Source organism: Plasmodium inui, assembly GCF_000524495.1.
Source record: "Plasmodium inui San Antonio 1 unplaced genomic scaffold supercont1.1, whole genome shotgun sequence".
Classification (NCBI taxonomy): Eukaryota; Apicomplexa; class Aconoidasida; order Haemosporida; family Plasmodiidae; genus Plasmodium; species Plasmodium inui.
Genome location: NW_008481835.1, coordinates 1653864 through 1678038, shown reverse-complemented (window position 1 = coordinate 1678038; position 24175 = coordinate 1653864). Strand labels below are relative to the sequence as shown.

At 39.5% G+C, this 24175-nt stretch overlaps 5 protein-coding genes across 5 annotated transcripts; 3 read left to right on the top strand and 2 right to left on the bottom strand.

Moving 5' to 3' along the window:
* Positions 1–488: 488 nt before the first annotated feature.
* On the bottom strand, positions 489–2600 carry C922_00382 (hypothetical protein; the record flags this gene model as incomplete). The annotated part of the gene is made up of 1 exon (XM_008815999.1): positions 489–2600. One exon carries the CDS (start codon positions 2598–2600, stop codon positions 489–491), a length of 2112 nt encoding a protein of 703 aa, XP_008814221.1.
* A 3383-nt stretch (positions 2601–5983) lies between these two features.
* On the top strand, positions 5984–8003 carry C922_00381 (hypothetical protein; the record flags this gene model as incomplete). Its single annotated transcript, XM_008815998.1, has 3 exons — positions 5984–7232; positions 7354–7461; positions 7624–8003. 3 exons carry the CDS (start codon positions 5984–5986, stop codon positions 8001–8003), a joined length of 1737 nt encoding a protein of 578 aa, XP_008814220.1.
* Positions 8004–9206: 1203 nt separating this feature from the next.
* Positions 9207–10237, top strand: C922_00380 (hypothetical protein; the record flags this gene model as incomplete). Its single annotated transcript, XM_008815997.1, has 4 exons — positions 9207–9389; positions 9562–9682; positions 9864–9988; positions 10145–10237. The coding sequence occupies 4 exons, from the start codon at positions 9207–9209 to the stop codon at positions 10235–10237; spliced, it is 522 nt and encodes a 173-aa protein (XP_008814219.1).
* An 853-nt stretch (positions 10238–11090) lies between these two features.
* On the bottom strand, positions 11091–12866 carry C922_00379 (hypothetical protein; the record flags this gene model as incomplete). The annotated part of the gene is made up of 1 exon (XM_008815996.1): positions 11091–12866. One exon carries the CDS (start codon positions 12864–12866, stop codon positions 11091–11093), a length of 1776 nt encoding a protein of 591 aa, XP_008814218.1.
* An 8280-nt stretch (positions 12867–21146) lies between these two features.
* C922_00378 (50S ribosomal protein L1) lies at positions 21147–22109 on the top strand (the record flags this gene model as incomplete). The annotated part of the gene is made up of 2 exons (XM_008815995.1): positions 21147–21202; positions 21461–22109. The coding sequence occupies 2 exons, from the start codon at positions 21147–21149 to the stop codon at positions 22107–22109; spliced, it is 705 nt and encodes a 234-aa protein (XP_008814217.1).
* Between the last annotated feature and the right edge of the window lie 2066 nt (positions 22110–24175).

Genomic DNA, 24175 nt, shown 5'->3' with positions numbered 1-24175 from the left:
CCCACTGAGTCACGTCGAATCTTATGTGTGCGCTCGGTCCTCATGGAGACGGAAAAGCACACATGCATTGGCACTCTCCGTTTTTTTGCCATTCTGCAATGTGCGATGTGTAATGTCTAATCTACAATATGCATTCCACAATCTTCTTCTTTATTTCTAACAGAATCAAAAATTCTCGCGAAAGGGAAACACATGTGATATGCACTCGGTCGAAATGCAGAGTAGGCAAAAGAACTGAAGATATTTCGCCATCACCCATCCACATATCGTGTGCTTCGAGTTTGTAGAAATATTAAACGGTGCCCTCTCCAGCTGTGTCTTCTATATGTGTCCATCTCTAAATCGGTGTTTTTTTTTTTTTTTTTTCCCTGCAATTGCATGGGGTGCGCATTGCTCACACTGTTCACATTTGTACGTTCCGCTTCCAGTGTTATACTTCCTCTCTCTATGCCTCACCACCAGAAATATCCCTACTTCTGCCACCGTGCCTATATTCTAAACTCTACATGGTTGTAGGTCGTGCAGTATCTGTACACCGCTTGGAGGGACGCATTACTGGGTCTCTTCAACTCGACTCTTTCGACACGCTTTCCCGAAGCTGTTATCCCAATGACCGTAAACGAGACATACACGGGGAAAGAGAAGTCGGGGTAGGCACCCGCGTCTATATTGAGCCACTTAGCCAGATGGTTCGAAAAAATACTGGAACCATCGCTTCCTCTCATGATCTTGAGATTTTTAGCACCCGCACCACGGTAGGAGCAATTCGAAATGCCATTGCCTCGGGAAGTATCCGGAAGCCCATTAATAAACGCGTCATTATTGTACCTTACAAACTTCTCATAATAATATCTATGGCTACAAAATGTTCCATCTGGATTGGGTTGTATAAATAAGGTTAACTCAGCCGAAAGGTCAATGTCCGAATTTTCCACCTTGTCGATGCACCAGAAGACAGAATTGCACTTTTCAATGTATGATATAGTTCCTACTGTACAGATTATATTAACGTACTTTATGAAATTATACACTGGAATTTTTACAGAGATGTTCGCATACCCAGTTATCTTCATGTCGCTATCACAGTTTCTCTTTATATCATTCAAGATAAGTTGCAGTTTGATATTATACTTGTACTCGTTAGGTGTATAAGTGATAACTCCCTTAACCTTTATTGGTAATAAGTAGCGCTCATTATTCCGTACACACGGTAGCGTATCTCTAATTACGATTATACCGTCATTGTCGGTACTCGGCTGAATATTTCCATTTTTCTGCTCCACGTTATGGGTAGTTTCGAGGGTAGGTGAAAATGTCACAACCTGGTTATTACTTCTATGTAACGGCTTTTCCGGAATGGGTTTCTTCTTTTCTTCCATATAACTCCTGAATCGATCTTCTGCTGGGGAAATTTCCCTCTTTTCATTTTTCAGTTCCTCTTCCTTTTTATGATTCTCCTGAGTCACTTCATCGTTTTTCTTTTCCACCTGGTTGTTTCCTTCTTGTGTGTTCTTATCCAATATCGCTGGAACGCTCTGCGTGGAGTTGTCATTTGTTAAATTCAGCACATTCGTTAACTCGGGAGCGGTGGATACAGAACTACTTGCGCTTGTTGAGTGCACTCCCCTTTTCTTAGGTTTCAAGGGGAAATAATAAACGTACTGCATAATGATATAGCTCTCATTCAAGGGAACGAAAAAAAAAGAGTTTTTTTCTGCGTCTGGACTACGTAATCTCCTTTTAACTATCAAACTGTAATTGGCAGTGTAATGTAGGTGGGTCAAATGAAGCTTTATGTCTCTGTTAAAGATCATTTTAATCAATGGTGACCCTTTAATTGAGCAATGGACGTGAACGTTTCCTTGAATAGAAAAGTGAATTATCTTGTTCTTCCTAGTCAAGACGCAATTCACATTCTCCCTGATTTCTACACATATTTTATTATTCACATGAGAAACATTATTTGTTCTCCAAAAGACATTTTGCTTATCCTGGCTGTGGATTGTCGTTCCGTTGTTGTAACTGTGATTAATCTTCACTCCCTTGGACTTATTCTCTCCTGAGACATTTTTCCCTAATGCAAGCAAGTTGCGTATATTGCTCATCCCTGGTGTGTATTTCAATGTCTCGTTGAGGAGCCCAGAACCAATTGCAACCAAATTTTTCAAAATTTCATTCACAAATACATTCGGCTTTCCTCCTTGTGCTAATATTTCATTAATGAGAAAAATAACAACAGAATAATTATTCGTTATGATGTCTTCGCTCAGCTTTTCTCTGTTAAAAAATTTTTTAAAAAGTTCCACGATTTCTCGAATCACTTCGATTGTCATCACTGGATTGTTTTCATCCTTCTTTAAAATTACAAAGTAGAGAGAATCCTTCTTAATGAGGAAGATGAATTTCCCTTCGAAAGGCTTTCTGATTATACTTTCATCATCACCACTGCTGATTACGGTGCAATTGGAGCTTTCCATTGGATTGCTCCCCAATAGTATACCTTTAACTTCTTCCTGAGTCGCTTCCGCATTTATATCATTTGCGAAAATCTGTTCCAACAACTTCCTGCCCTTTTCGGTGTATATGTAGAAGGCGTCCATTTTTTTTTCCTTCCAATTTGGGGATTCCGTTTGGCGTGCAGTTGGGAGATGTAACTGGCGTAATGGCACGCAGTTGGGTGAGATATCTGGCGTAATGGCCTGCAGTCTCCGATTCGCAGCGTGCCCCTGTTGCTGTTTAATTTGGCCCGCTTCTTCGCAATGTCTTCCTTGCTTCTTCCTCTGCTGAGCCTCTATTCCTTCGTTCAAACTTGTATTCTACCTCTTCTTTTCTCTCCGATTTCGGGAGAAATTCTTCTACCAAGGCCACCCAGGGGACTACTGTGTACGCGATATAATGCAAGGTATCGCCCTGCTCCCGAATGACGATGTGCCAAGATTTTGCGTCTCCCTGTTCACTGCGTATATCTCGGATTCAAGTGGCAAAAATGAATATACGTAAAAATACACTACACGGGTCGTGTAAATGACATTTAGAGGGCACCCTATAGGTCACTACGTCGGGGAGTTGTTCGCTACTCGCGGGTGTGCAACTCTCTCGATGGACGGGAGATGCAAAATAATCAAGAAAAAGATGAAAGCGCAAAAAAAAAAGGAGGGGGGGGATGTAAGTGCACAATGGTGGACGCGAACACGCGGAATGCTCCTGGAGAACAGACGGAGCCTTTGTGAAAAACACAAAACGGGGTGCAGACCAGAGAAAAGCAAAAATAACTCACAATAATAGAATAATGGGCAACAACAGGAGAAAATGGGACAAAAACACGAAGTGGAATGGCTTAATTGGGGGAGGTCCAGCGAAAGAAATGGGATGTAACGAAAAAAAGGGAAAACTCTGGTACGAAAAGGAATAAAATGGTGAAAAATGGAAAAAATAGTGAAAAATGGAAAAAATGGTTAAAAATGGAAAAAATGGCGAAAAGGGCCAAATTGCCAAAATGACCAAAATGGCCAAAATGGCAAAAATGTAAAAAAACGCGCGCGAAAAAAAAGCGGAAATAATAAAATATAGATGTGGAACCAAGCACGCAGAGAAAAGTGAAAAATCAGCTTTTCATTTAGCGTGAACTTTCTAAACGGGGAGGAAAAAATAACCGCGTGAAAAAAAAAACATGCAGAAATGGAAATACAGTTGTAATCCTTAAGGTCAATCTGTTGATAGAGTAAGAACAGGAGTAGAGCACTTAATTTTCTTCCCACCTTCCGCATGCACCTTTCGGGGTTGGGTCGTGGAATATATGTAACACGTACGTGAACCTATGCAGAGTTGCAATTCTTGCGCGACTTCGCCGCTGGCTGTTGCTTAACCGCATGGTTCTTCGTTGCTGTGCTTATTCTTCGATGGCGTATACCTCTGATGGTGGTGTATACTTCAGCTGCTCCCGCGACTGGGCCTTACTGTTTCAGTTCTCATTTGTGGAGCTTAAATTTGAACAAAACTGCCCAATGTGCCTTACCTTCTCGTGGTTTCGTTTTGTTTTATTTTGGTTTTTTTTTTTTTTTTTTTTTTCCCTGGGATACTTCTGTGGGGTTATTACTTAAACGACTTTCGTAGCTACGTCGAATAGGAAAACCTCTTTAACACTTGTTTTTTTTTACCCTTTGAAGTGCTTATATTTTTTTTAATTTTTCAAAACTTGTAAAAAGCTCAAGAGCAGTTTCTTTCTTGTTATGTGTTTCCTGGGGTGGCTGCGTTTTTGTTCGCCTTGACTTTAAGGCCAGCCTCCGTTTAATGCCGTGGTTTTCCTGGATTTGCGAAATTTGCGTTTTGCAAGATTTTACAATTTGTAAACATTTACAATTTGTAAGTTTATTGAAGTTTTAAAAATGTTACATTTGAAGAGTTTTTTTAACAATTTTTACACTTGTTTGTGTAAGATGATATAAGATTGTTTTTTTTCTTTCCCTTTTTAAAGAAATAATGAAATTTATTTTGTTTTATTTTTTTTCATTAAAATATATTTTAGTGAAATAAAAATAATGCATTTAAGAAATTTTCTTTTATTTAAATTCATCAAATTGAGTAACATAAATCAGGGGGTCATTTTGTGTAGTATTTTTACGCATACCAGTTATAAGAAGGGGTTAAAAGATACATGGGAGTACACATACTTAACCCCCTAGCTAAAGAACACATGCATCTGCAAAAAAAAAGAAGGGCCTATTTCAACCGTTTTGCGTACACAGAGACACACAGTTAGAGCTTTCCTGAGTTCCTGGGGTCGGCATACCGTCGTGGATGCGTGCATACCTGAAATGCTGCCATAGGGGCATCCACAAAAAGACGTACAGTTGAAAGAATTAGGGCCCAAAGGCCTACATCCCGAACACGCACATCCCAAGGACGTACAATCCCAGAGATACATATAACCTATAACATCTCAACTTTACAAGCGTATCTATTCTACAAAGCCACGCCTGTGCACCTACACGCGTATTTATACCCCATGCAAGTGCATATTCGTACGCATTTTATCCCTGTGCAGGAGGTATATGGCACCACGTGCTCTTATCAGTAGAGGCTCCCCCAAGTCCCTGTTCCACCGTAGTCGCAAGGAAATTCCTTCTTCCTTTTCCTTAAGAATTTCACTCCCCTCCTGACATACCCCTCAGTGCGTTGTGTTTATATGTGGAGAGGAATTCTGGAGAGTTAAAAAAAAAGGAGAAAATTTGCGGATTCCGAGTCACATGGGAAGCGTTCACATAGTAACATCGCGTGCGGAAAGGTATAGAGGCGAGATACAGAGGTACGACATCGCGGAAAAATATCGGAGCCAAAATATATAGGTACGACGTCGCAGTGAAATATCAGGGCCAAAATATATAGGTACGACGTCGCAGTGAAATATCGGGGACAATATATGGACGGATTATATAGGAGCTAAAAGGAGCGAATTAACACCCCCTCGGATGCCCTCCTTCGACATCTCACCTTGCGCGAAATTTTTCTCCCCTCCCCTTCCCTCTCCTTTTGAGGAGCCCTGTTGAGGAGTCCTGTTGAAGAGGCCTATAGAGGAGCCCTCTTTTTAAACCTCTAACCTTGCCCCCTTTTCGCCTACTCATGGGTGTACGCGAAGTATTTACGTATGTGTTCACCTCTCTCCCTGGGCATACTACCTTAGGTGCTCCTAAGTGCGAATGGTTACCCCTCACCTCGCGCGTACCCATTAGCGGAGTGACAGCAGTGCGCTGTTAGAAGAGGGGCATCGTACCTGCGGAAGAGGGGCTCCCACAGGCATTATCCTCTCAGGAGACTGACCCTACTGGAGGTTGGCTGTGTACACATAAAGAGCAAAAAGCCAGCTGCCAGGCCAGTCAGCCGTGCAAAACGCCAATCGACAGCCTAGTCAATCGCGAAAACCGCCGGCCGCGCCCACCGCGAAGAAGTCCCCTGCACGTAAATGACAAAATAGCAAGCAGATAGAATGAAAGCGAAAACGGAGGATGAAAACCTATTTTATGATAATGAAGAGTACGAAAAAATTAAGAAAAAAACCCTGTTCAAAATTCTCCTATCTGTGTTTATCAAGACTCTATTTGAATCCTTTCTACAGCCTCTGCTCCCATTTTATATATTAAATTATTACGACATCCCAGTGAAGGAGTTAGGAATTTTACTAAGCTTTTATTCTCTCGCCCAATGTGTAATGTGTTTGATTATAGGATTCTTTTCTTCCATCAACAAGAAGCATTTACTTGTATTTTTAATTCTGTTAAACCTGGTTGGTATGTACCTATTTTACGTAAAGTTGAATTTCCCGTTATTAATTCTTAATCGAATTATATGTGGCAGTAGCTCAGTGTTCATCGTTGTAGTTAATGCCATAATCAACGATCTGGTTGACACAGATGTGTGCATTTACTACACGTACATAAATGTATTTAATGCAATTGGAATAATTCTGGGTCCATTGTTATCTTCGCTCTTTTTAAGCATATTTAATTTTGAAATTATATTAAATTTTAACACGCTTGGGTTAATTGTCTCTCTTCTAATTGTCTTGACGATTTCCAGTGAGTTACTAGCACAAAATCAGGACAACATAAAAAAAGACATAATCGAAGATGCTAATTTGATCACCCTCAATGTTGACACGAATGGGCAGAAAAAAAAACATGCGCAAAAAAATCTACCATGCAACGGCGGAAAAAATTCCGCGTACCTGAAGGACCTGGTCCAGTCAGAATTTAAAAATGATCGTTCACACAGTGGGAGGAACAAACACGAAACGTCTAGCTACAAAAGAGGAGCCAATTCGGCTAATGGGAACTATGCGACTGGGCATTATGAGACTGGGCGCTATGCGAGTGGAAAATTGGCAGGTGGAAATTCTGCCGGTGGAAATTCGGCAGGTGATTATTCTGCAAATAGCTACCTGCTGAATAAGAAAAAAAAACACCCTGACGAAAATTACAAGAGGAAATTTTTCAATTACGACAATGATGAATTTTCCGAACTATCCTATCAGCAATTTTTGAAGAGACGGGACTACTTTTACATCACCAGGCTGACCCTCTACGTGAAGGAAAAGATTCGTGCCCTTGCTCACACGACTCTTTCTTACAAATTGAAGTGCCTCCTTTCGATTTGCATGTTCAGATTTACTTCAGCCTTTTCCTCCAATTTGATGAGCAACATTTTTTTTGTATTCTACAACGACAACGTTTCGTCCGGTTAATCATGCCGCAGCACTTTGCTGTTTATTCGAGTGGGAAGCACGAGAGGGCAAAACACACACGTACACTTTAACATCGCGCATATTTATTCCCTCCCCCATTTTTTTTTTCCTAACAGACAACAAGCAGATACAAATCAGCGTCTTTGTCTCCCTGAGCGGAATTATCATGATCTTCTACCAGTATTTTTCCTTCTCATATATTTTGAAAACGTTTGGATACAACGGTACGAAGGGAGGAGATCCTTCCGCCCCTTCCCCCATGTGTCTTTTTCCTTTAGCAGGATGATAAATTGGGGGAGGGACAATTTGTCAGGCGGATCCAGCACAAGTGCCACCTCGCCGCGACACTTGAACCATCTTACTCTCCTTCCTTTTCGTCACTACAGGCACGGCAATTATAGGATTGCTGATACAGAGCACAGGAATTTTGCTGACCTACAACAGCATAAAATATTATAACATAATTTTTCAATACATTAGCATTTGCTTCATCCATTCGTGCTCCTATGCCTACATAGAGCCCATCATACCAACCATAATATCTTTATTTTTTGCCAAGAAGGATCAACTGTTTTCCCAAAGCATCGTTTCCTTCTTCAGATATTTATCCCTCACCATTTCCCCCATCATTTATAGCTACTACTACATCGAAAGTCAGCTCTCCCCTTTTTTCATTTCTTCCTGCGTTTCCATCGTATCCATTTTTTTTGTGCGCCTCTCCTTTAAATACCACAAGAGGATGAATGCTTCCCTTTTGTCTAATTAGGTCGCCCCGCCAGGGAAGCCTTGAACGTCGGTTTTACGCCTCGGCGTTAAGCGGCCCGTTTGGCGCTGCATTTTGCTCTCTCTTTTTGCGCTCTTTTTTTTTTCATTTACTTTACTTCGTTTATCATTTGTCCCCTTCGGGAAGTGTCCGCCTGGCCCCCCAAAGATATAGCCCCCCTCCTTTTTTTTTTCTTTTTGTTCGTTCACTTTTGCCAAGCTAGCAAATTGGCGCACAAGGATATGCCTGCACAAATGCACGCATAAAAAAAAACTACTCCCCAACAACGTACACATGTTTTGTTTCTTCTAAATTGTGCGCATGCACCAATAGAAGTTAACCCCAATTCCACGCGGAAATTTTTCGTTTATCCCCTTTAGTCCATATGGCCTATCGCCATGTCTTTACAACCCGCCGCGAGATATTTTGCGCAGTTCAGTCTGCACCCCATTATGTGGTTTACACCGTAGGGTACATTTAAAGTTGTATAACGTTACAAGTACTGGCGTGTGCGTGACAGCCCAACAACCGGTGTTAGCAGCTTCGCAATATATGTCACCTCCGTCACCGAAAAAATGAAACATAACTAACCGTAACGAAACAAAAAAAGACACCGCGCGCATACCTATTTTTGCCACGTCTTCACCTCCCGTGCGAAATATTCCTCGCAAAGGTTGGCGGCCCCGGTTTAATTTTCTCCCGTGCACATATAAGCACATACTTCATGCAAAAAATTCCTTCCTCGTAGTTTAACCCTGTTCGTCGTAGCATACGTGTGTGTATCGGATTGCCCGTTTAATTCTTCACTTTTTTGTTGGTGTTCTTTCAGGTTATGTGTTTTTTCCATTTTTTCCCACCCCTTTGTTACCCTTTCGGATTGCTGCTGCGATTCCAACTTTTTCTTTTCGCAGCTACATGTTGGCAAAACGTCTGGTGCCATGCCGCGGAGGCGTTCTAATTTAAGGATTTGAATAAAGACAACCTGTGTACAGTTTCCACGTGTACACAGAGATAAGCGGCAAATTTTACTCCTGATATTCCCATGACCATATATATACCCTCGTATATTCACTAAAATGTACACATGTGGGTGAGTCTTCTGATGTGCCGCTACGCCCCTTCTGCTAATTGAGAAATTCGTAGTCGTTGCGGAGAAAAACATCGAGACACATTCTTTGCACAACACACGAAAACAAGGACAACAAAATGCATTTCAGAATTAAGGACGTCAATAGAAACTCTCAGAAAAATTATTCTAGTATGACTAGCGAGGAAAGACTTAACTTGAGGAAGCGAATCATACAAGATGCCCTAACGTTTGCGTACAACATTTCCTATTCCAATTTTTCCAATTATCAGTATTTCTCCCCTATGTATGCTAGCAGCACGGTGAGTTCCGATAAAAAAAAAAAAAAAAAAAATAGACATACAGAGGGGAACAAACACAACCGAGTGGTTATGCTTCTCGCTATCCCCATGTAGACATTACATTTATGTCATCTGGTGCCATTTTGTCTAACTTCGCTCGAACCCATCTGACTACACCACCTCACTGCCAAAGGAGGAGCTAAAGAAGCTGGAAATTTTAATGAAAAAAATAAAGCTGGACAATAGCAAAAAAGAACAAATGATCAAGCTAGCTAGACAAAACATCTCCCCCTATTATTTCCCTTTCAGTAACAGTTAGGCAAAGAAAAGTAACCTACCATGCTGGGCTGCTTTCTTAGTCGCTTCGTTGTTCGCTTCCTTGGCCGCCTAGTTATAGATAGCGGCACTCGCTTACGAAGGGACGCTTAGTCCCCCACACTGACCCTCCATACACCCACCTATCTACACCCCCCCGTGTACTTCTTACCCACCAAGTGTACAGCGAAGGGGAGCTCAAGTACTTCGAGAAATGCATCGTCCCCTATGTGAAGGCGCAAGAAAAAGTTGAGCAAATACACAAAGATCTCTTCAGCGCCTATCAAAACTACGTTATTTACAACGTAAGATCAAGAGATGACCATATGGGTGAGCAAATTTCCCTAGATGGTGACACCCAGACATGGAATACCCCACGTAAGATCCTTTCTCTACCCTCACATAAGGTCAACGTATTCATATAATCACCCACTTTCCACTCACTTCTTCTCACCTCCAAGAATATTTACGAATTGTGGACAGAGGAGCTCGAATCCTTAGACAAGTCGATCCTTTTTGATGCGTATAGAAACAAAGTTAAGGTACAGAAATGAGAAGTTAAAATTTGTGTGGTGGAATAAACATATGCCTTTGCTTGCGCTTGTACGGTTCATACGAACACATGCGCACAGACGCGAATGAGCAAACACGCGAATAAGAACGCTTCCATACGTTCACGTGCACGTATGTACAAAGCCAAATGGACATTCAAAATATCTCCCCATGCCAATCTTCAGCAACAGGGCGACCCAGTATGGGCAGAAAACCAGGAAAAAATACACATTAAAAAAATTGAAAAAATCAAGAGGAGGATTCGAATGCACCTGTACAGGGATGGCGAAGGGCCCAATGTAAGACGCGTGAAGGGGGAAGCAGCCCCGGCGAAGGCACGTTCGCGCGCACGGAAGCGTACAAACACATACATATGTGCACATAGATATGTTCACATGCTTTGACGCATCGACGCCCATATGCATTCACTCACCCGCCTTCCCAACCCTTCCTAAAGGAACCCGCGCAAAACTCGCAGGAATGTATTATGCACGCGAAAGGAACAAAGAAGGAAAATATCAATTTTGACGACTGGCTGTGATTACACTCCGTCTGGGTTTTACCTTACAGATATGCGTCTTTCCCCTTACGCTGTGACAGAAGTGGGGAGAAGCTTCGTGCTTTTCACACCCCGGTGTCGGCGTTCGGTGGGAACAGGGTACAGTTGCAAAAAAAGGGGCTGCTCAAAGCAATTGGACGAGGAACTACCGGGCGTCGAACAACTAGGCGAAAAGTCACCGAGCGTCGAATAGATAGCCGCAAAGTCATCGGGCATAGAACAGATAGCCGCAAACTTACCGGGCGTAGTGCCATCGAGCACGCGGCTGGCCGGAAAAGTGCAAAATCTTGCCAAACTCAAATGTCAAAAAAGACATTGAACAGATTCACGCAGTTGTCGCTGGAAGAAAATATGCTCAGGCACGTGGAACAAATCAAACTGGTGTGCCTCATTTTCTCCAAGTTTGTCAACTGAATTTTGTTCATCTTTTTTATAAACGTTTTCTGTTCTTGTGTCTCCTTATTGCCTGAGCATATATAGCAGGCAAAAAAACTCTTATACGTGTTGGCGTACTTCTTCATGTATTTCGCGGCGTGATCTCTTTCAGTATCTCTGTAGATGTGTAACTTCTCTGGGATAACTTCTGTGTCGCTATTTTTTTCTCCATCTTGCGTATTCACATCAGTGAGGATGTAGTCCTCTTGATTCTTTCCTCCATGGGAATGTTGCATCGCACTTGTCAAGTTAGCCATTTTGGCTGCACTGGCTACCCTCGCCATGTTCGCCTCATTCCCCACGTTCATCAAATTGGCCATGTTTACCAAATTGCCCGTCGTGTTGTTAATTATGGATGAAGTGTTATTCTTCGAATCCAGAGAAGACAGCATTTCATTGATGGTCCTATAGACGATATTCCCATCAAAGGATGTGTTCCGTAAGTAGGTAATATTTTTATAATAGCAGTAAATATATATTTCTTTATTTAGGAGATCCCTCAATGGCTTAATCAAATTTATATTCTTATATCGGTTGTCTATATACGCTGTGCATATGGGTAGATTTATTCCGTTACCAAATATGGTGTACAGAAATGATTTGTTGGAAATATTATTTGCGTTATTTCCAAAGAGGACGTAATTGATCTTCTCGTCTATGCTGTACTTTAAAATGGCATTGTATATAACTAGCTCGTTTATGTAATTTAGGTAATAACCTTTTTCCTTTTTCACCAAGTCGTAGTGCTCTAGGAATTCGCTTTTATGATGTGCATTCACAAAATAATTGCTTTTTAACACTGTGAAGTGTACTTTGTTTATTTTTTTTTTAAACACCCCGTTGACGAACAGTATCTTCTCGCAGCCTTCTGGGGGCGACGATTCGTCATGTTTACGGCTGTCTTGGGTTTCCTCCCCGTGTTCTTCAGATTTGCTGTGCGTGTGGTATGCTTCGTGGTATGCCGATTTGTCCACGCCATCTTCGGAGGCTTCCTCCTCCGCCTCATCGTTGTTGCCCCCCTTCGAATCGCCGCTTTCCTTGAAACCGCGAAACATCTGCTCGATAGATCCTATCAAGCTAAGAATATAATTTTCATCTTGAAAAATGTCTACGAATATTATTTCGCTAAAAACGCAATATTCATTTGTCAGCAACAAATCATTCTTCCTATTTTTGACGTTTTTCAAATATTTTACAAACAGAAAGAGTAGAAAAGACGAGCATATTTCCCCGGAGAACGCGATAGCTGTTTTTTTCTTATGCGGTTGTGTACTCAATGTGGTGACATTTTTTCCCTTCCTTTCTGTCCCGTCCAAGTACATTCCTTCGTTCACCTCTTTGCAACAGCTTCTTCCCGCGAAGTGTCCATGTTCGCAGGGTGCATATCCTCCTTGTGCAACCGGTTTATTACACTTTCTTTCCTGTATATGCTCCCTTTTATCATTTTTCTGTACAAGCTGTCCTGGAAGTTGAATATTGTTACCCCCCTTGTTTTTAAATAGGCATTTTTCCCTTAACGTATTCTTAAACGTATATTCGACCAGTTGTAAAAAGCAATCCTTGCATGATTTCTCCCTCGTGCAGACTACAGCATTCTTCTTCTTGCACTTATAGCACAGCACACAATTTGCCTTCATTTTGTTCCATGCGAATGTTTTTCCAGCAATTATTCCTCAGCAAGGATCGTAAAAAATGTCGCAATTAATCTTATCTTCATAGTAGAGCCCTCTATTCTTGGTTATACCACCACTTTCATGCTTTTGAGAAGAAATCGCAAAAATGTTTTACTCGACATCTTGGTTAGCCAAAGTTTGTGATAACTTTTCTGTACAAATGACTAGCTGTTGTGTTTTTTTTTTTCTCAAACTAAGCGGTTTAAGAAAATCAAAATATAACGTTCTGTTGTATATTTTATGCAGAAGCAGAATCTGCAATGACAACTATGACGAAATTATTTTAACTTTTGTAAATCGTTTTTCTTATATCTTGAAGTGTATGATGATGCTATTTGGTTAAAAAAAACAGGTAGCATATTTTCTCATTTTTCATTTTTATGTAAGCGGAAGGTGTACATTCTCAAACACAGATGTTGCATGAACTGTTTATATTTTTTTCCTTTTCCTTTGCACTTCACTATTACCATTTTTCCCATGTAACACCTTTGCAGGTGCGTATTTTCAATTTCTTCTTCGACATAGTTGTATGCAAAAAATGGGGAACATCATTTTTACTTTAGAGGAAAAAGAAGAAAATGCAGTGGCCAAATGTACCCTGTGAGGAAATACATAAACGCTTTGAGAACAATCAGGGACACCTCCACTTCGTGTATCCTTATGCATATAATTATATCAATATGCATCCCTATGCAACATGTATACCTGCATGTGGCACACATCCTATACGCATTCAGGGCGCGCCTATCCCGTATTCCCCGTCCCTTATGCAAGCATTTTTTCTTGCGAATAACAAATTGGTAAAATTGCCCTAAATTGGGATAAAATTCATGTACCACCCCGTTTCTATCATTTTAAAGGAGTAAAAAGAATATAAGTTGCTGAATGAGTCAAATTAGGCCATAAGAATACGCACGCGAAACTATTTGTATATGTTGGCATACACATGTACACGCTTATCGCCTCGCGCCTACTAGCAATTCCGCTGTTACAAGGCCCTGGACATAGCTAACCTGAAAATATCATGAAATGCCATCTTAAAAATGTCTCTAGTAATTTATGCTCGATTTTTTGAACTGTTAAAAAAGGAGTTAGTCGTGGAAAAACAGTCCCCCGAATTAATTATCATACACGGCAGGATATACATATGTCCTATATACATGCGTGTAATATGTAAATAAGAAACGGCACATATTGACGTGGTACATGCATTGGTGGCACTTATATTCGCGCACATGCAATATACACGCGTACTTACACATATTTTGCATGCCCCTCCGGAGGCGGGCTTTTCAATTTGGGAAAACAAAAATCTTTTAATATTTTTTCATCTATGTTCAAATTCTTTTGTTATTTTGAATTTTTAAATTTAGTTATTTTTTGTTACATATATATTCTTTTCTTTTTTTTGCTCTTGTGGTAATACATGTAAAATATTTTAAATGTTCAAATTGCAACATAAAAAAATAAGAGGTAGAACAACTATTTTCAGAAAAAAAAAAAGTCTACAGGTACAATAACATATACAACAGGTGCTTTATACATATGTACATATTATGTATATGTGCGTATACGTGTGTGTATGTATGTATGTGTGGATGTATGAGTATGTGGATGTATGTATGTCCGTACGTATCTATATATAATTTCTATAATGTAATAGGATAACACATAAAATACACAAATGAATATTTAAAAACTGCGCGATATGATTTAAAGAAACATGGTGGAGTATATTATTTATATCCTCATTTATAAAAAGGTTGAACAGTAGGCTTTGAGCCGTTGAAATATTCCTTCTTTCATAATCCCTCTCTTCTTTAATTTAAAAAAAGTGTACATATCTTAATATGTGTATTAATATACATATTGCTGCTAACGCGGCTGCGCGCGTTGCGCCGCATACCGCATGTTAGTCAAATGCCTCGTCCCCGCTGTCCTTCTTTGTGTGCGATCCACCCTCCTTTTTGGAGTCTCCGCCCATGTCCTTGTCATCCTCATCCTCATCGTCTTCATCCTCGTCCTCATCATCGTCATCATCATCTTCGTCATCTTCGTCGTCATCATCATCATCATCATCCATATCATCAAAATCCTCATCATCTTCGTCGTCATCATCATCGTCTTCCTCGTCATCATCTTCCTCATCCTCCTCCTCATCGTCATCGTCGTCATCGTCATCATCATCATCGTCGTCATCGTCATCATCGTCGTCGTCATCGTCATCATCATCGTCGTCATCATCGTCGTCATCATCATCCTCCTCGTCGTCGTCATCGTCATCATCATCATCGTCGTCTTCATCGTCATTTTCACTTGTGTCCACTTCGAATTTTTTTAAATTTTCTTCATCATTTCCTTCATCTTCTTCCCCTTCGTCATTAATTTTATCGATGTCGTTTTCTTTGTTATTTTTTTCTTTTTTTTTCCTTTTCTCCTTTTTCAAAGTTTCATTCTTGTTGTCCCCAGTTACATTATCCAGACTTTCCTCAACGTTTTCAGCAGCTTCAGCTGGGTTACTTTTTTTGCTAACCATGTTTTTTTTTTCTATTTTATCGTCAGTAGTATTTAATGCTCTTTTTTTGGGTGGTGAAACCACCATTTTACATTTTAAAAACAAAGTACACTAAGGGTACTTATTTTGCAGAGTTAGAGAGGGATCACAGATGTTGTGATGGGGGGATATGGATGGAGCTTTGCAAAAAAATGGCTATCTTCAATAGTACATATATATAAATGGATACCTTTCTTCTTATACTGTACGTGCTTGTACTTATACTCGCATGTATACTCTCCTCTGTACGTAATTATACATACACGTTTATATATATAAGTATGTACTATACATGTATATCTCCTACTCTATCCTTTTTGTTGGCACAGTTTTTGTTATTTTTTTAAAAATGAAGAAAAAAAAAAAAAACAAAGCTATACAAAATATATGCGCAATAATTTAACAATTTTAAAGGTTAAAAAATTAAAACCAAATGAAACTCGTAGAAATGAACAATTATATAAAAAGAAAAAAAAATGTAAAAATATATAAAGGTAAAAAGGGAGGGAAAAAAAAAAGCTAAGAAAAGAAATATTTAAAAAAAAAAATGAGAGTGAATAAAAAAATATATTCCTTCCTACCATTTGAATATGCTTACTCAGGATCCATAAAAACAATATTTATATATATAATATAGCATGCCAAACGCGTTTAATTTTAGTTATTTGTTTTTGTGGTATTTTGTAAAATTGCTTATTATTTTAAGCGAAAAAACGTACATATAAAGTACGAAGATATATGCGCAATGGAATGGGGCAACTAAAAAATGAGTAAGCAAAGTAACGAAGCTTCTTTAGCGCAATATATATATTATATGCCATATATACGCCGTATGCATAATATACACCCGCGTAAGCCGCACTGCTGATCGGCACGACGCATACTTAAAACATTTAAATATAAAAAACATGAGTATAAAAAAAAAATATATGTAAAAATATTATGTTATGTATATATATTCGGTCGTCTCAAAGCGTACTTAAGTAATGTATGATACGGTTTATTATATTACGTGCAAATATGTACATAACTCATACGTGCGTATTTCTGCGCATATAACATTATAAATTATACATTTGTGGGATAAATTATTTTTCAAATAAAACGGAAAGAGCAATTCTGGCAACAGAAATCCTTCACCATTTATTTTTATGGGTAAAAAAATATCCACTACATATATTTATTATGTACGCCTTTGCGAGGAGATAACTGCGATGTGATAATTTAAGGGAAAGTGCGATTCATTCATATATGCAGAAATGCATTTCTACTACGTCCTACTTTTCTCGATGCGTACAATTAATGGCATTACGCGTTTGCTTCCGCTATAAGCAAAATAAATAAAGGGGTTTTTACAATCCCAGCTTTTTTTTCACGCATATTTTTTATGCAGGACCGCCGGACCCCCCAAAATTTCCGCAGTGCATGCCGCATACCACCATATAAAAAAAAAAATCCATGCGTTATGCCACCATATAAAATATTACCAATCCTTGCGGTATGTACAAATCAGTATAATAATCTGCTGTCATGCCTATTTTTATAATTTGAAAAAATAGCCCTTTTTTTGCTTATGAAAATTATCCGCCTTCTTATGTAGGTAATGGTACATATAGTGTACTATATATATTATTTAAGTAATCATTTCTCCATCCTCCGCAGCATATATTTTTTATACATACGTATGAACATACCTCCGTGCAGTTATATTAGCATACAAAAATTAAATGAACCACGCAATTGACCATGCTATCCCGTTCGACGCGCCTGTAAAAATATGAAGCAAAAATTTCTGCAACGTTTTGTGGCGATGATGCTTCTGTTCTTACGAAACAAGATATATCATAAAAAGTAGGCAACTGGGTTTATCACGTATCTTTTGTTGGTTATGGGGGACAGACATATGTTCATTATGGTATCACCGCTACGCCTTTTTTTTGTATGTGGAATGGTGAAAAAACGAGCAAACGGCGCTGTTCAAAATGCTGATCGCTGTGTCTTGGTACTGGATATTCCTGCATTATACATGTATATATGTACGTGCTTTTATATGCTTAACTATGCATACCTTTGTGAGGCTAATTGCGCATGTGTTGATACCATGGAATAACCGTGCCAGGTTCACTTTCAACTTTTTTAAAGGTGACAAAAAAGATGTTGCTTTGAAACGCCCTCAACTTAACTGATATGTTAAAGTGTCTCGCGCAGAAAAATTACCGAAAGGAAGATCTCTTCCTCCACCCCCCCTACAGACAAGATAACACAACACAGCTACATGCGCGTACACGTTTGTATCTACATATTTGCATCCTCAGATGAGGCGAACTTGGTCTAGCGAATATAAAATATGCAGAGTTAAAGACAGGAAAAAACAACTTTGGGAAAAAAATAATATTTCATAAAATTAAGGGAAAAAAAAAGCAATTTCAAAACAATATGTTGTCTTTCTCATGCACCATTTCGATATGTGCGGGTTATTCACTGCTTCATGCACGGAGTTATTACTCCCAACGTAAACCCATCAACCTATGTAAGGTCTTGACGTGCGAACCAACCATGCACTTGCTTTGTAGATAAGTTTAACTTTTATATATGGCGTTATAAAAAATTCGTATGGCGAGAAACATAGGATTAAACAAAGTTGTTTTAATAAACTGCGTAAGTTTTTTTAACTAGTTTGTCTACAATTTTGTTGGCTCTTTTTTACGACCTTTATTGCCACCTCTTTGTGACGTCTTTACGAAATCATTGCGAGTTTTTTTGCCCCATTGTATCGCACAGTGCCGCCATTTTACAGTTCACCATTTTTCGAGCGCACATCCTTAGGAAAAAAAGACTCACGTTTGTGGTTAGGGGAGAAGCAATTTCTCTTCAATGCGACTCATTCTTGCTATTGCGAATGGTGCACCATTGCATTGCTGGCGACGAGTGCCGTAACCGCGTTGGTTAGCTTATAAGGATCGTTTCCTGTTAACCATAACGAGTTTGCAATTTACGCGAGGGGAATGCCAATATGTGTAAAATGCGCTTTTATCTTATTGCACTATTGAAGATTTTATTTATTTGCGTTTTTTTTTTCTAAATCCTTGCACACATCGTTTCGCTGGCTGTGCATAAGAACGCTCGGTTGCACTTCCACATATGGACCCTGTTGCACGAAACGTAGGAAAAATTATGCGCAAAAATCTGCACCATGCGAAGCATGCTAGGCTCATATCGTGAAAAAAAAAACTCTCCATTCGAGAATGCGCGTGAAGAAGTTAACATAAGTTGTTGCATAAAAATAGGACGCCTTGGCCATGGTACGTAAGCTTTTGCATATTTACTCCTTATACATATACAACCGGGAACGCACTCGAAACGGGGCCCCCACGCGATGTACTACATTTGCCTTCTCTCTTTAACGCTTTTAATAATTAAGCAGTATGCTGCACTTCTTAGAGGGGGAGCGCACATAGGCAATTATTCACAACAATGTGCTACGTTGCATGCGTGTTGCTTTCTTCGTAACATGGAAAAAAAGAATAAGATGCTTGTGGAAACCTACCGTAGTGCATATATCGGGATAGGACGTCTATAATAACCGCCTTCGCACTGATGTAATGATGCCCCAGTGCCGCTTTAAAATGTTTCTACTTGTGCATATGGACAAGTGCCTCAAAGATGTTCTGCGCTGTGCGCAAGGGGGAACACAAGTCATTTCTACATTTAGCCCTTTTTTTTTATTGTTTTACCATCTATGCAATCCAAGTAACGAAATAAAAGAGGCACATTTGTAAAATGACCCCTCTCACGCCGCAGAAACGAGCACGTGTTTTTCTTTCCTTCGTGGTAGCTATGGCGAAACGGAGAGGTAAGCACAATGGGGCGGTAAAGCAAACGGGGGGCATAATCGCACATGCGCTGCTCCACACGCACATGCGTTTGCACAAGTCTGATGGCCCCGGCAGATGTAACCTCCATTTTAATCGCTGCCAATCATTTAGTTAGCTGTGCCTTTTTTTTCTGGCCTGCATTTCGATATGTCCCTACTTTCTCATGCAACATAAACGTCAAATGGTATGTGGAAAAAATCCCGAATGGGCTTAACGCGAGGGAAAAAAATTACAGTAATATTTCCCTCCACCATTTTTTAGGCTATCGGAAAATTATCCATTCTTTTTTAAATAAGAACCCCCCCTCCTGCGTAATATTTCAAGGCAGCTTTGCACTTCCGTGAACGTAAAAAATGTGACCCGCTCATTTAGCTAATTGTAGGATGAGCATGCAGGTATATATATAACGCCAATGAACACTCGCATGCAGGGCGCATATGAACATAATATATATGACTATATAGGTTTGCGCCGCGCCGGTCACTTTCAGTGCTCGTCATGCCTACTGCATAATTACTAACACAGCGGCATACACGCGTGATTTTTTCATTTTTGAAGTGGCAATTTTTTTAGGCCAAATGTGACTTTTATTAGCGATAAAAATATGCATATGCAGAAGCTCATATTTCTATATAATACACATGGTATACTGTATTGCAATTTTTTGCTCGAAAAAAATGACGCAAAATAGCGCAAAATGGGGCATCACTGTAGGCATAATGATGAGCATATAACGTATGCGCGGGTTTTACATTTTTCGTGGTGCAAAGAATTACACTGATCTGGCATAACACCAGGTGCTCTTTCCTCTCTGGCGGATTAAATTAAGGCTTTAAACTTGTTTAGTTTTTTTGGGGGACGACCTATTTTTTCACATTTTGACGTTTGTTATTTTTTTTTTATTTCCTTTTTCAACGCATGAACCATTTTATTCTTTTTTTCCTACGCACAAATCCAGAGGAAATCTTATGCACTACTACAAACTTCGTTTAAGGGTTTTATTTACAGCATTTTTTCGCAACGCGAACTTTTCTTCACCCTCGCGAGAAATGTGAACGCCGTGAATTGCGCCTCCCGCATACGAATATTCATTTTTATATATATACAACAAAGCGGTCAAAAATATATGCAAATGGTATGAAGGAGCAGCATATATATTTACGTACATACTGATTTGTCCATACATGCTTTTTTATGCTTATCCACGCGACGCGTAGCTTTTCTTTGGCCTTTCACCGCCGAATTGAAAAAAATTTTCCTTCCAGATTTGTAAGTTTCATATTCTATAAACTCCACAATTTTTTTTTTTTACCTTTTCATTTTTTACAAATTCAACCCAAAACAGGTGCAATTGCAAAATAAAACTCCACTCTGTTTTAATTTCCCTGGAGAGAACATTTGATAATTCTTTGAACAGAAAATTTACCGAAGCGATTGCTTTATTTAAAAAAAATAATAATAAAAAAAAGCTTCGTATAAATTACGCATTTGAAACTTGAAACCCTCCCTTCTGCATAACTCTTTAATTGTTTCCTTCCTTTTAACGCGCATTTACACAATGAGGTAAGGCCATACTAAAGGGGGCACAGGATTTGTTTGTTCTTTTTGCGAACTTCCTCCCCTAGGAAGGGGGAAGGGGGGGCATATACAGAGGGGCAACACCCATATCAGCGTAGTTAAATGTTTATATGCATATCTCTATTTTGTCGTGAATGCGCTCTTGTATGTGTTTGCTTATACTTGTGTCGTTTTTTTACTCGAAGAGCCTAACCGCTGTAGGGGGAAAAAAAAACAGTGCCGCAATTAGCTTACCCAATGATCAAGTATCACGTACAGCACTATGCGGCGCTGGCATTTTCTGTTTCAAACGCGTCATTTCATGTTCTCCGTACCGATTTAATGAGCCTGCATTTCCGTTGGAGGAACATATTTCATGTGAATGCTCGCCATTTGTTATCCCTCTTCATTTGTTCACGCATTTCATTGGAGCCTCCCCTCGGGGAACATAAATTATATAAATTACATATGTTATATATGTTGTATATGTTGTGTGTATCGCCCGCGCGCTGCACACCGCTGAGCGATTTACCCATTCCACTTGCTTCCATTTCCCTTTTTCCCCCTCTTAGCAAGCTAAATCAAGATCTCTTAAAAAAAGCCATTGCCGACGTGTTCGAAGGCACAAAAACGAAAAAGAGAAAATTCGTTGAGACGGTTGAGCTGCAGATCGGGCTGAAGGATTACGACACTCAAAGAGACAAGCGTTTTTCAGGAACGGTAAAATTATCAAATGAAGTGAGAAAGAAGCTGAAGGTATGCATATTGGGAGATGCTGTACACGTGGAGGAAGCACAAAAATTAGAATTAGATTATATGGACATAGAAGCGATGAAAAAATTAAATAAAGATAAAACGTTAGTTAAAAAGTTGGCCAAAAAATATGATGCATTTTTAGCAAGTCAGGTTATCTTACCACAAATTCCCAAACTTCTTGGTCCAGGTTTAAACAAGGCGGGAAAATTTCCTTCCCTAATTACGCACAATGATAAAATAAATGATAAAATCTTAGAATTAAAATCTTCCATAAAATTTCAACTGAAAAAGGTTTTATGCATGGGTGTTCCTGTTGGTCATGCCAACTTGAAAGAGGAGGAACTCAGATCCAACATTGTCCATGCCATTAACTTCTTGGTGTCTCTTTTGAAAAAAAATTGGCAGAACATTAGGACGCTGCACATTAAGAGCACCATGGGAAAGCCCCAGCGAATTTACGGCTAAGAGGCGGATTCATCAGTAAGCGGCGAGTTGACAGCTGAGAGGGGCGTTCTCAATTTGTACCCCCCGTGGACTTTCGCATCGAAGATGTATTCGTGATACACTTCCGTAGAGTGACACGTGCGCATACGTGACGAGTGCTTGTGCCGCGAATGTAAAAGGGAAATCTGGTCATGCGTCCAGAAAAGCGGGGACAACACGAACGAACCTGGAGAGAGGCAGCCGTTGTGGTTAAGGGCTTACTGCACAAGGATAAATTCGTAAAGAAATCTCTTGTGAGGGTCCACATCGATATGTACGAGCATATATATTTATTCTTTTATTTATTTACTCTTTCTTTTTTTCCTGCCTATGAGCTTATTACGCTGTTATCACCTTCTTGTCCTTTTTTCCAAGTAACAAATTTTTTTTTTTTTTTTTCGAATACCAATATTTTGAAAAACTTTTACTCTTTTCCTATTTCGAATTAGAATAAAGAGAAAGAAAAAAAAGACTAGAAATTGCTTTTCTAAGTGACAAAATATTGGGAGATTTTCAACAAATCGTTCATAAGAAAAAAAAAAAAAAGGTGCAGGCTAGGACACAGAGGGGCAGGAGGAAATCACTGGGAGGCACACGAAGCAGAAATGTCAGGGCAAGTAACACCAGAAGGGCGCGTCAGCAATTGTTTACTCCAACAGGGGAGGCAGAACAAAATAATAATCCCGCAAAAAAAAAAGATTCAATCTATACAATTTGGTCTTATGGGAATTAACTGTAAGCGCATTTCCGCCGGGTCATCCGTTGTATAATAAAATGGGGCACAAAGTGTGGTGGCTACTTCGGCGCCATGTGACTATTTTTCCTCCCCTTCTGTTACGAAATTGTTTACAGTAATGACTCCGCATACTGCCTTTTTCCTCTCAACCGGATGGAAATGATTAAATGGTTTGAGTAAGGAGACACACTGGTGGGGTGTGCCACTCTGTCTATATTCACATGTCAAAATTGTGTCAAGACTGTGTCAAAATTGTGTCGAAATTGCAACCTAATTTGTTTTTCCTGTCAGAAAATTTTCTTTTTCCTTTTTTGCTTTAATACATCGGTTACTTCCTCTGCTCTTTCATGGGGCGTATCCTGAATGTTTACCCCCAGTCAATGTCTAATAGCGGAAAGATTTTCCCGATGGGCACAAATTTGATAAAGTACAAAATTTGACTAGAAAAAGATAATGCATTATCGCTTCACCCCCTCTGACATGTTGTTGTGCAAGGAAGTGCATAATGGGGACATACCGAAGGGAATAAATAAAAATAAAATTGGGAATTCCCCCTTTTTAAGAGAAATTAAAAAAATATCAGTCCGGCACTAAAATGATAAAATGGAACGATGAACGTAGACTGAGCACTGTGTCACAAGGAGAAGTTTTAATTTCTTTTAAAGGGGTTGCAACGATGGTGTTACATCCATTGAAAGGTTGTTAAACATGCACAAATGTCTTTTTTTTTTTTTTGAGTTCTGAAAGCTGCTGTGTAGGTCTACATACTCACAGGGACTCCTCCACGCTCATAAATAAATGTGAACATGTTTTTTCCAGAGGGGGAAGATGAAAATAGGGACATACACATGGATGGTAATAAAAAGTGTTCCTTAAAGCATTTAATAGAGGAAGCATACGCCCTGTTATTTCGCATGGTACGTACTCTATCATCGTCTCACTTGGAAAATCCCCCATTCTTCCTTCACTGTTTTTTTTATATGCGCAATTTTCTCTAACCATTTGAGCACACATACGCATATGTGAAAGTCTGAGGGCCGAAAGCTGCTTTTTCTCCTTTGTCGAAATGGTCTGTACTTTGCGAAGAATCGTTTATGCTTACATTATACATTTACACTTCGCGCTTAACTCGCAGAGCTCTTCTGTTTGTTCTTTTACACGTTACACAGGTTCCTCCCGCTTGAATTTTCTCATTTCCCTAACTTACACATGCATGCGTGGTTATGCATACGTTGCTCATTTGTAAAAAAAAAAAAAATTCCCACTTTTGTAAATCAGTTTTTTCCTTTTTCACATTTCATGGATAGTTCAC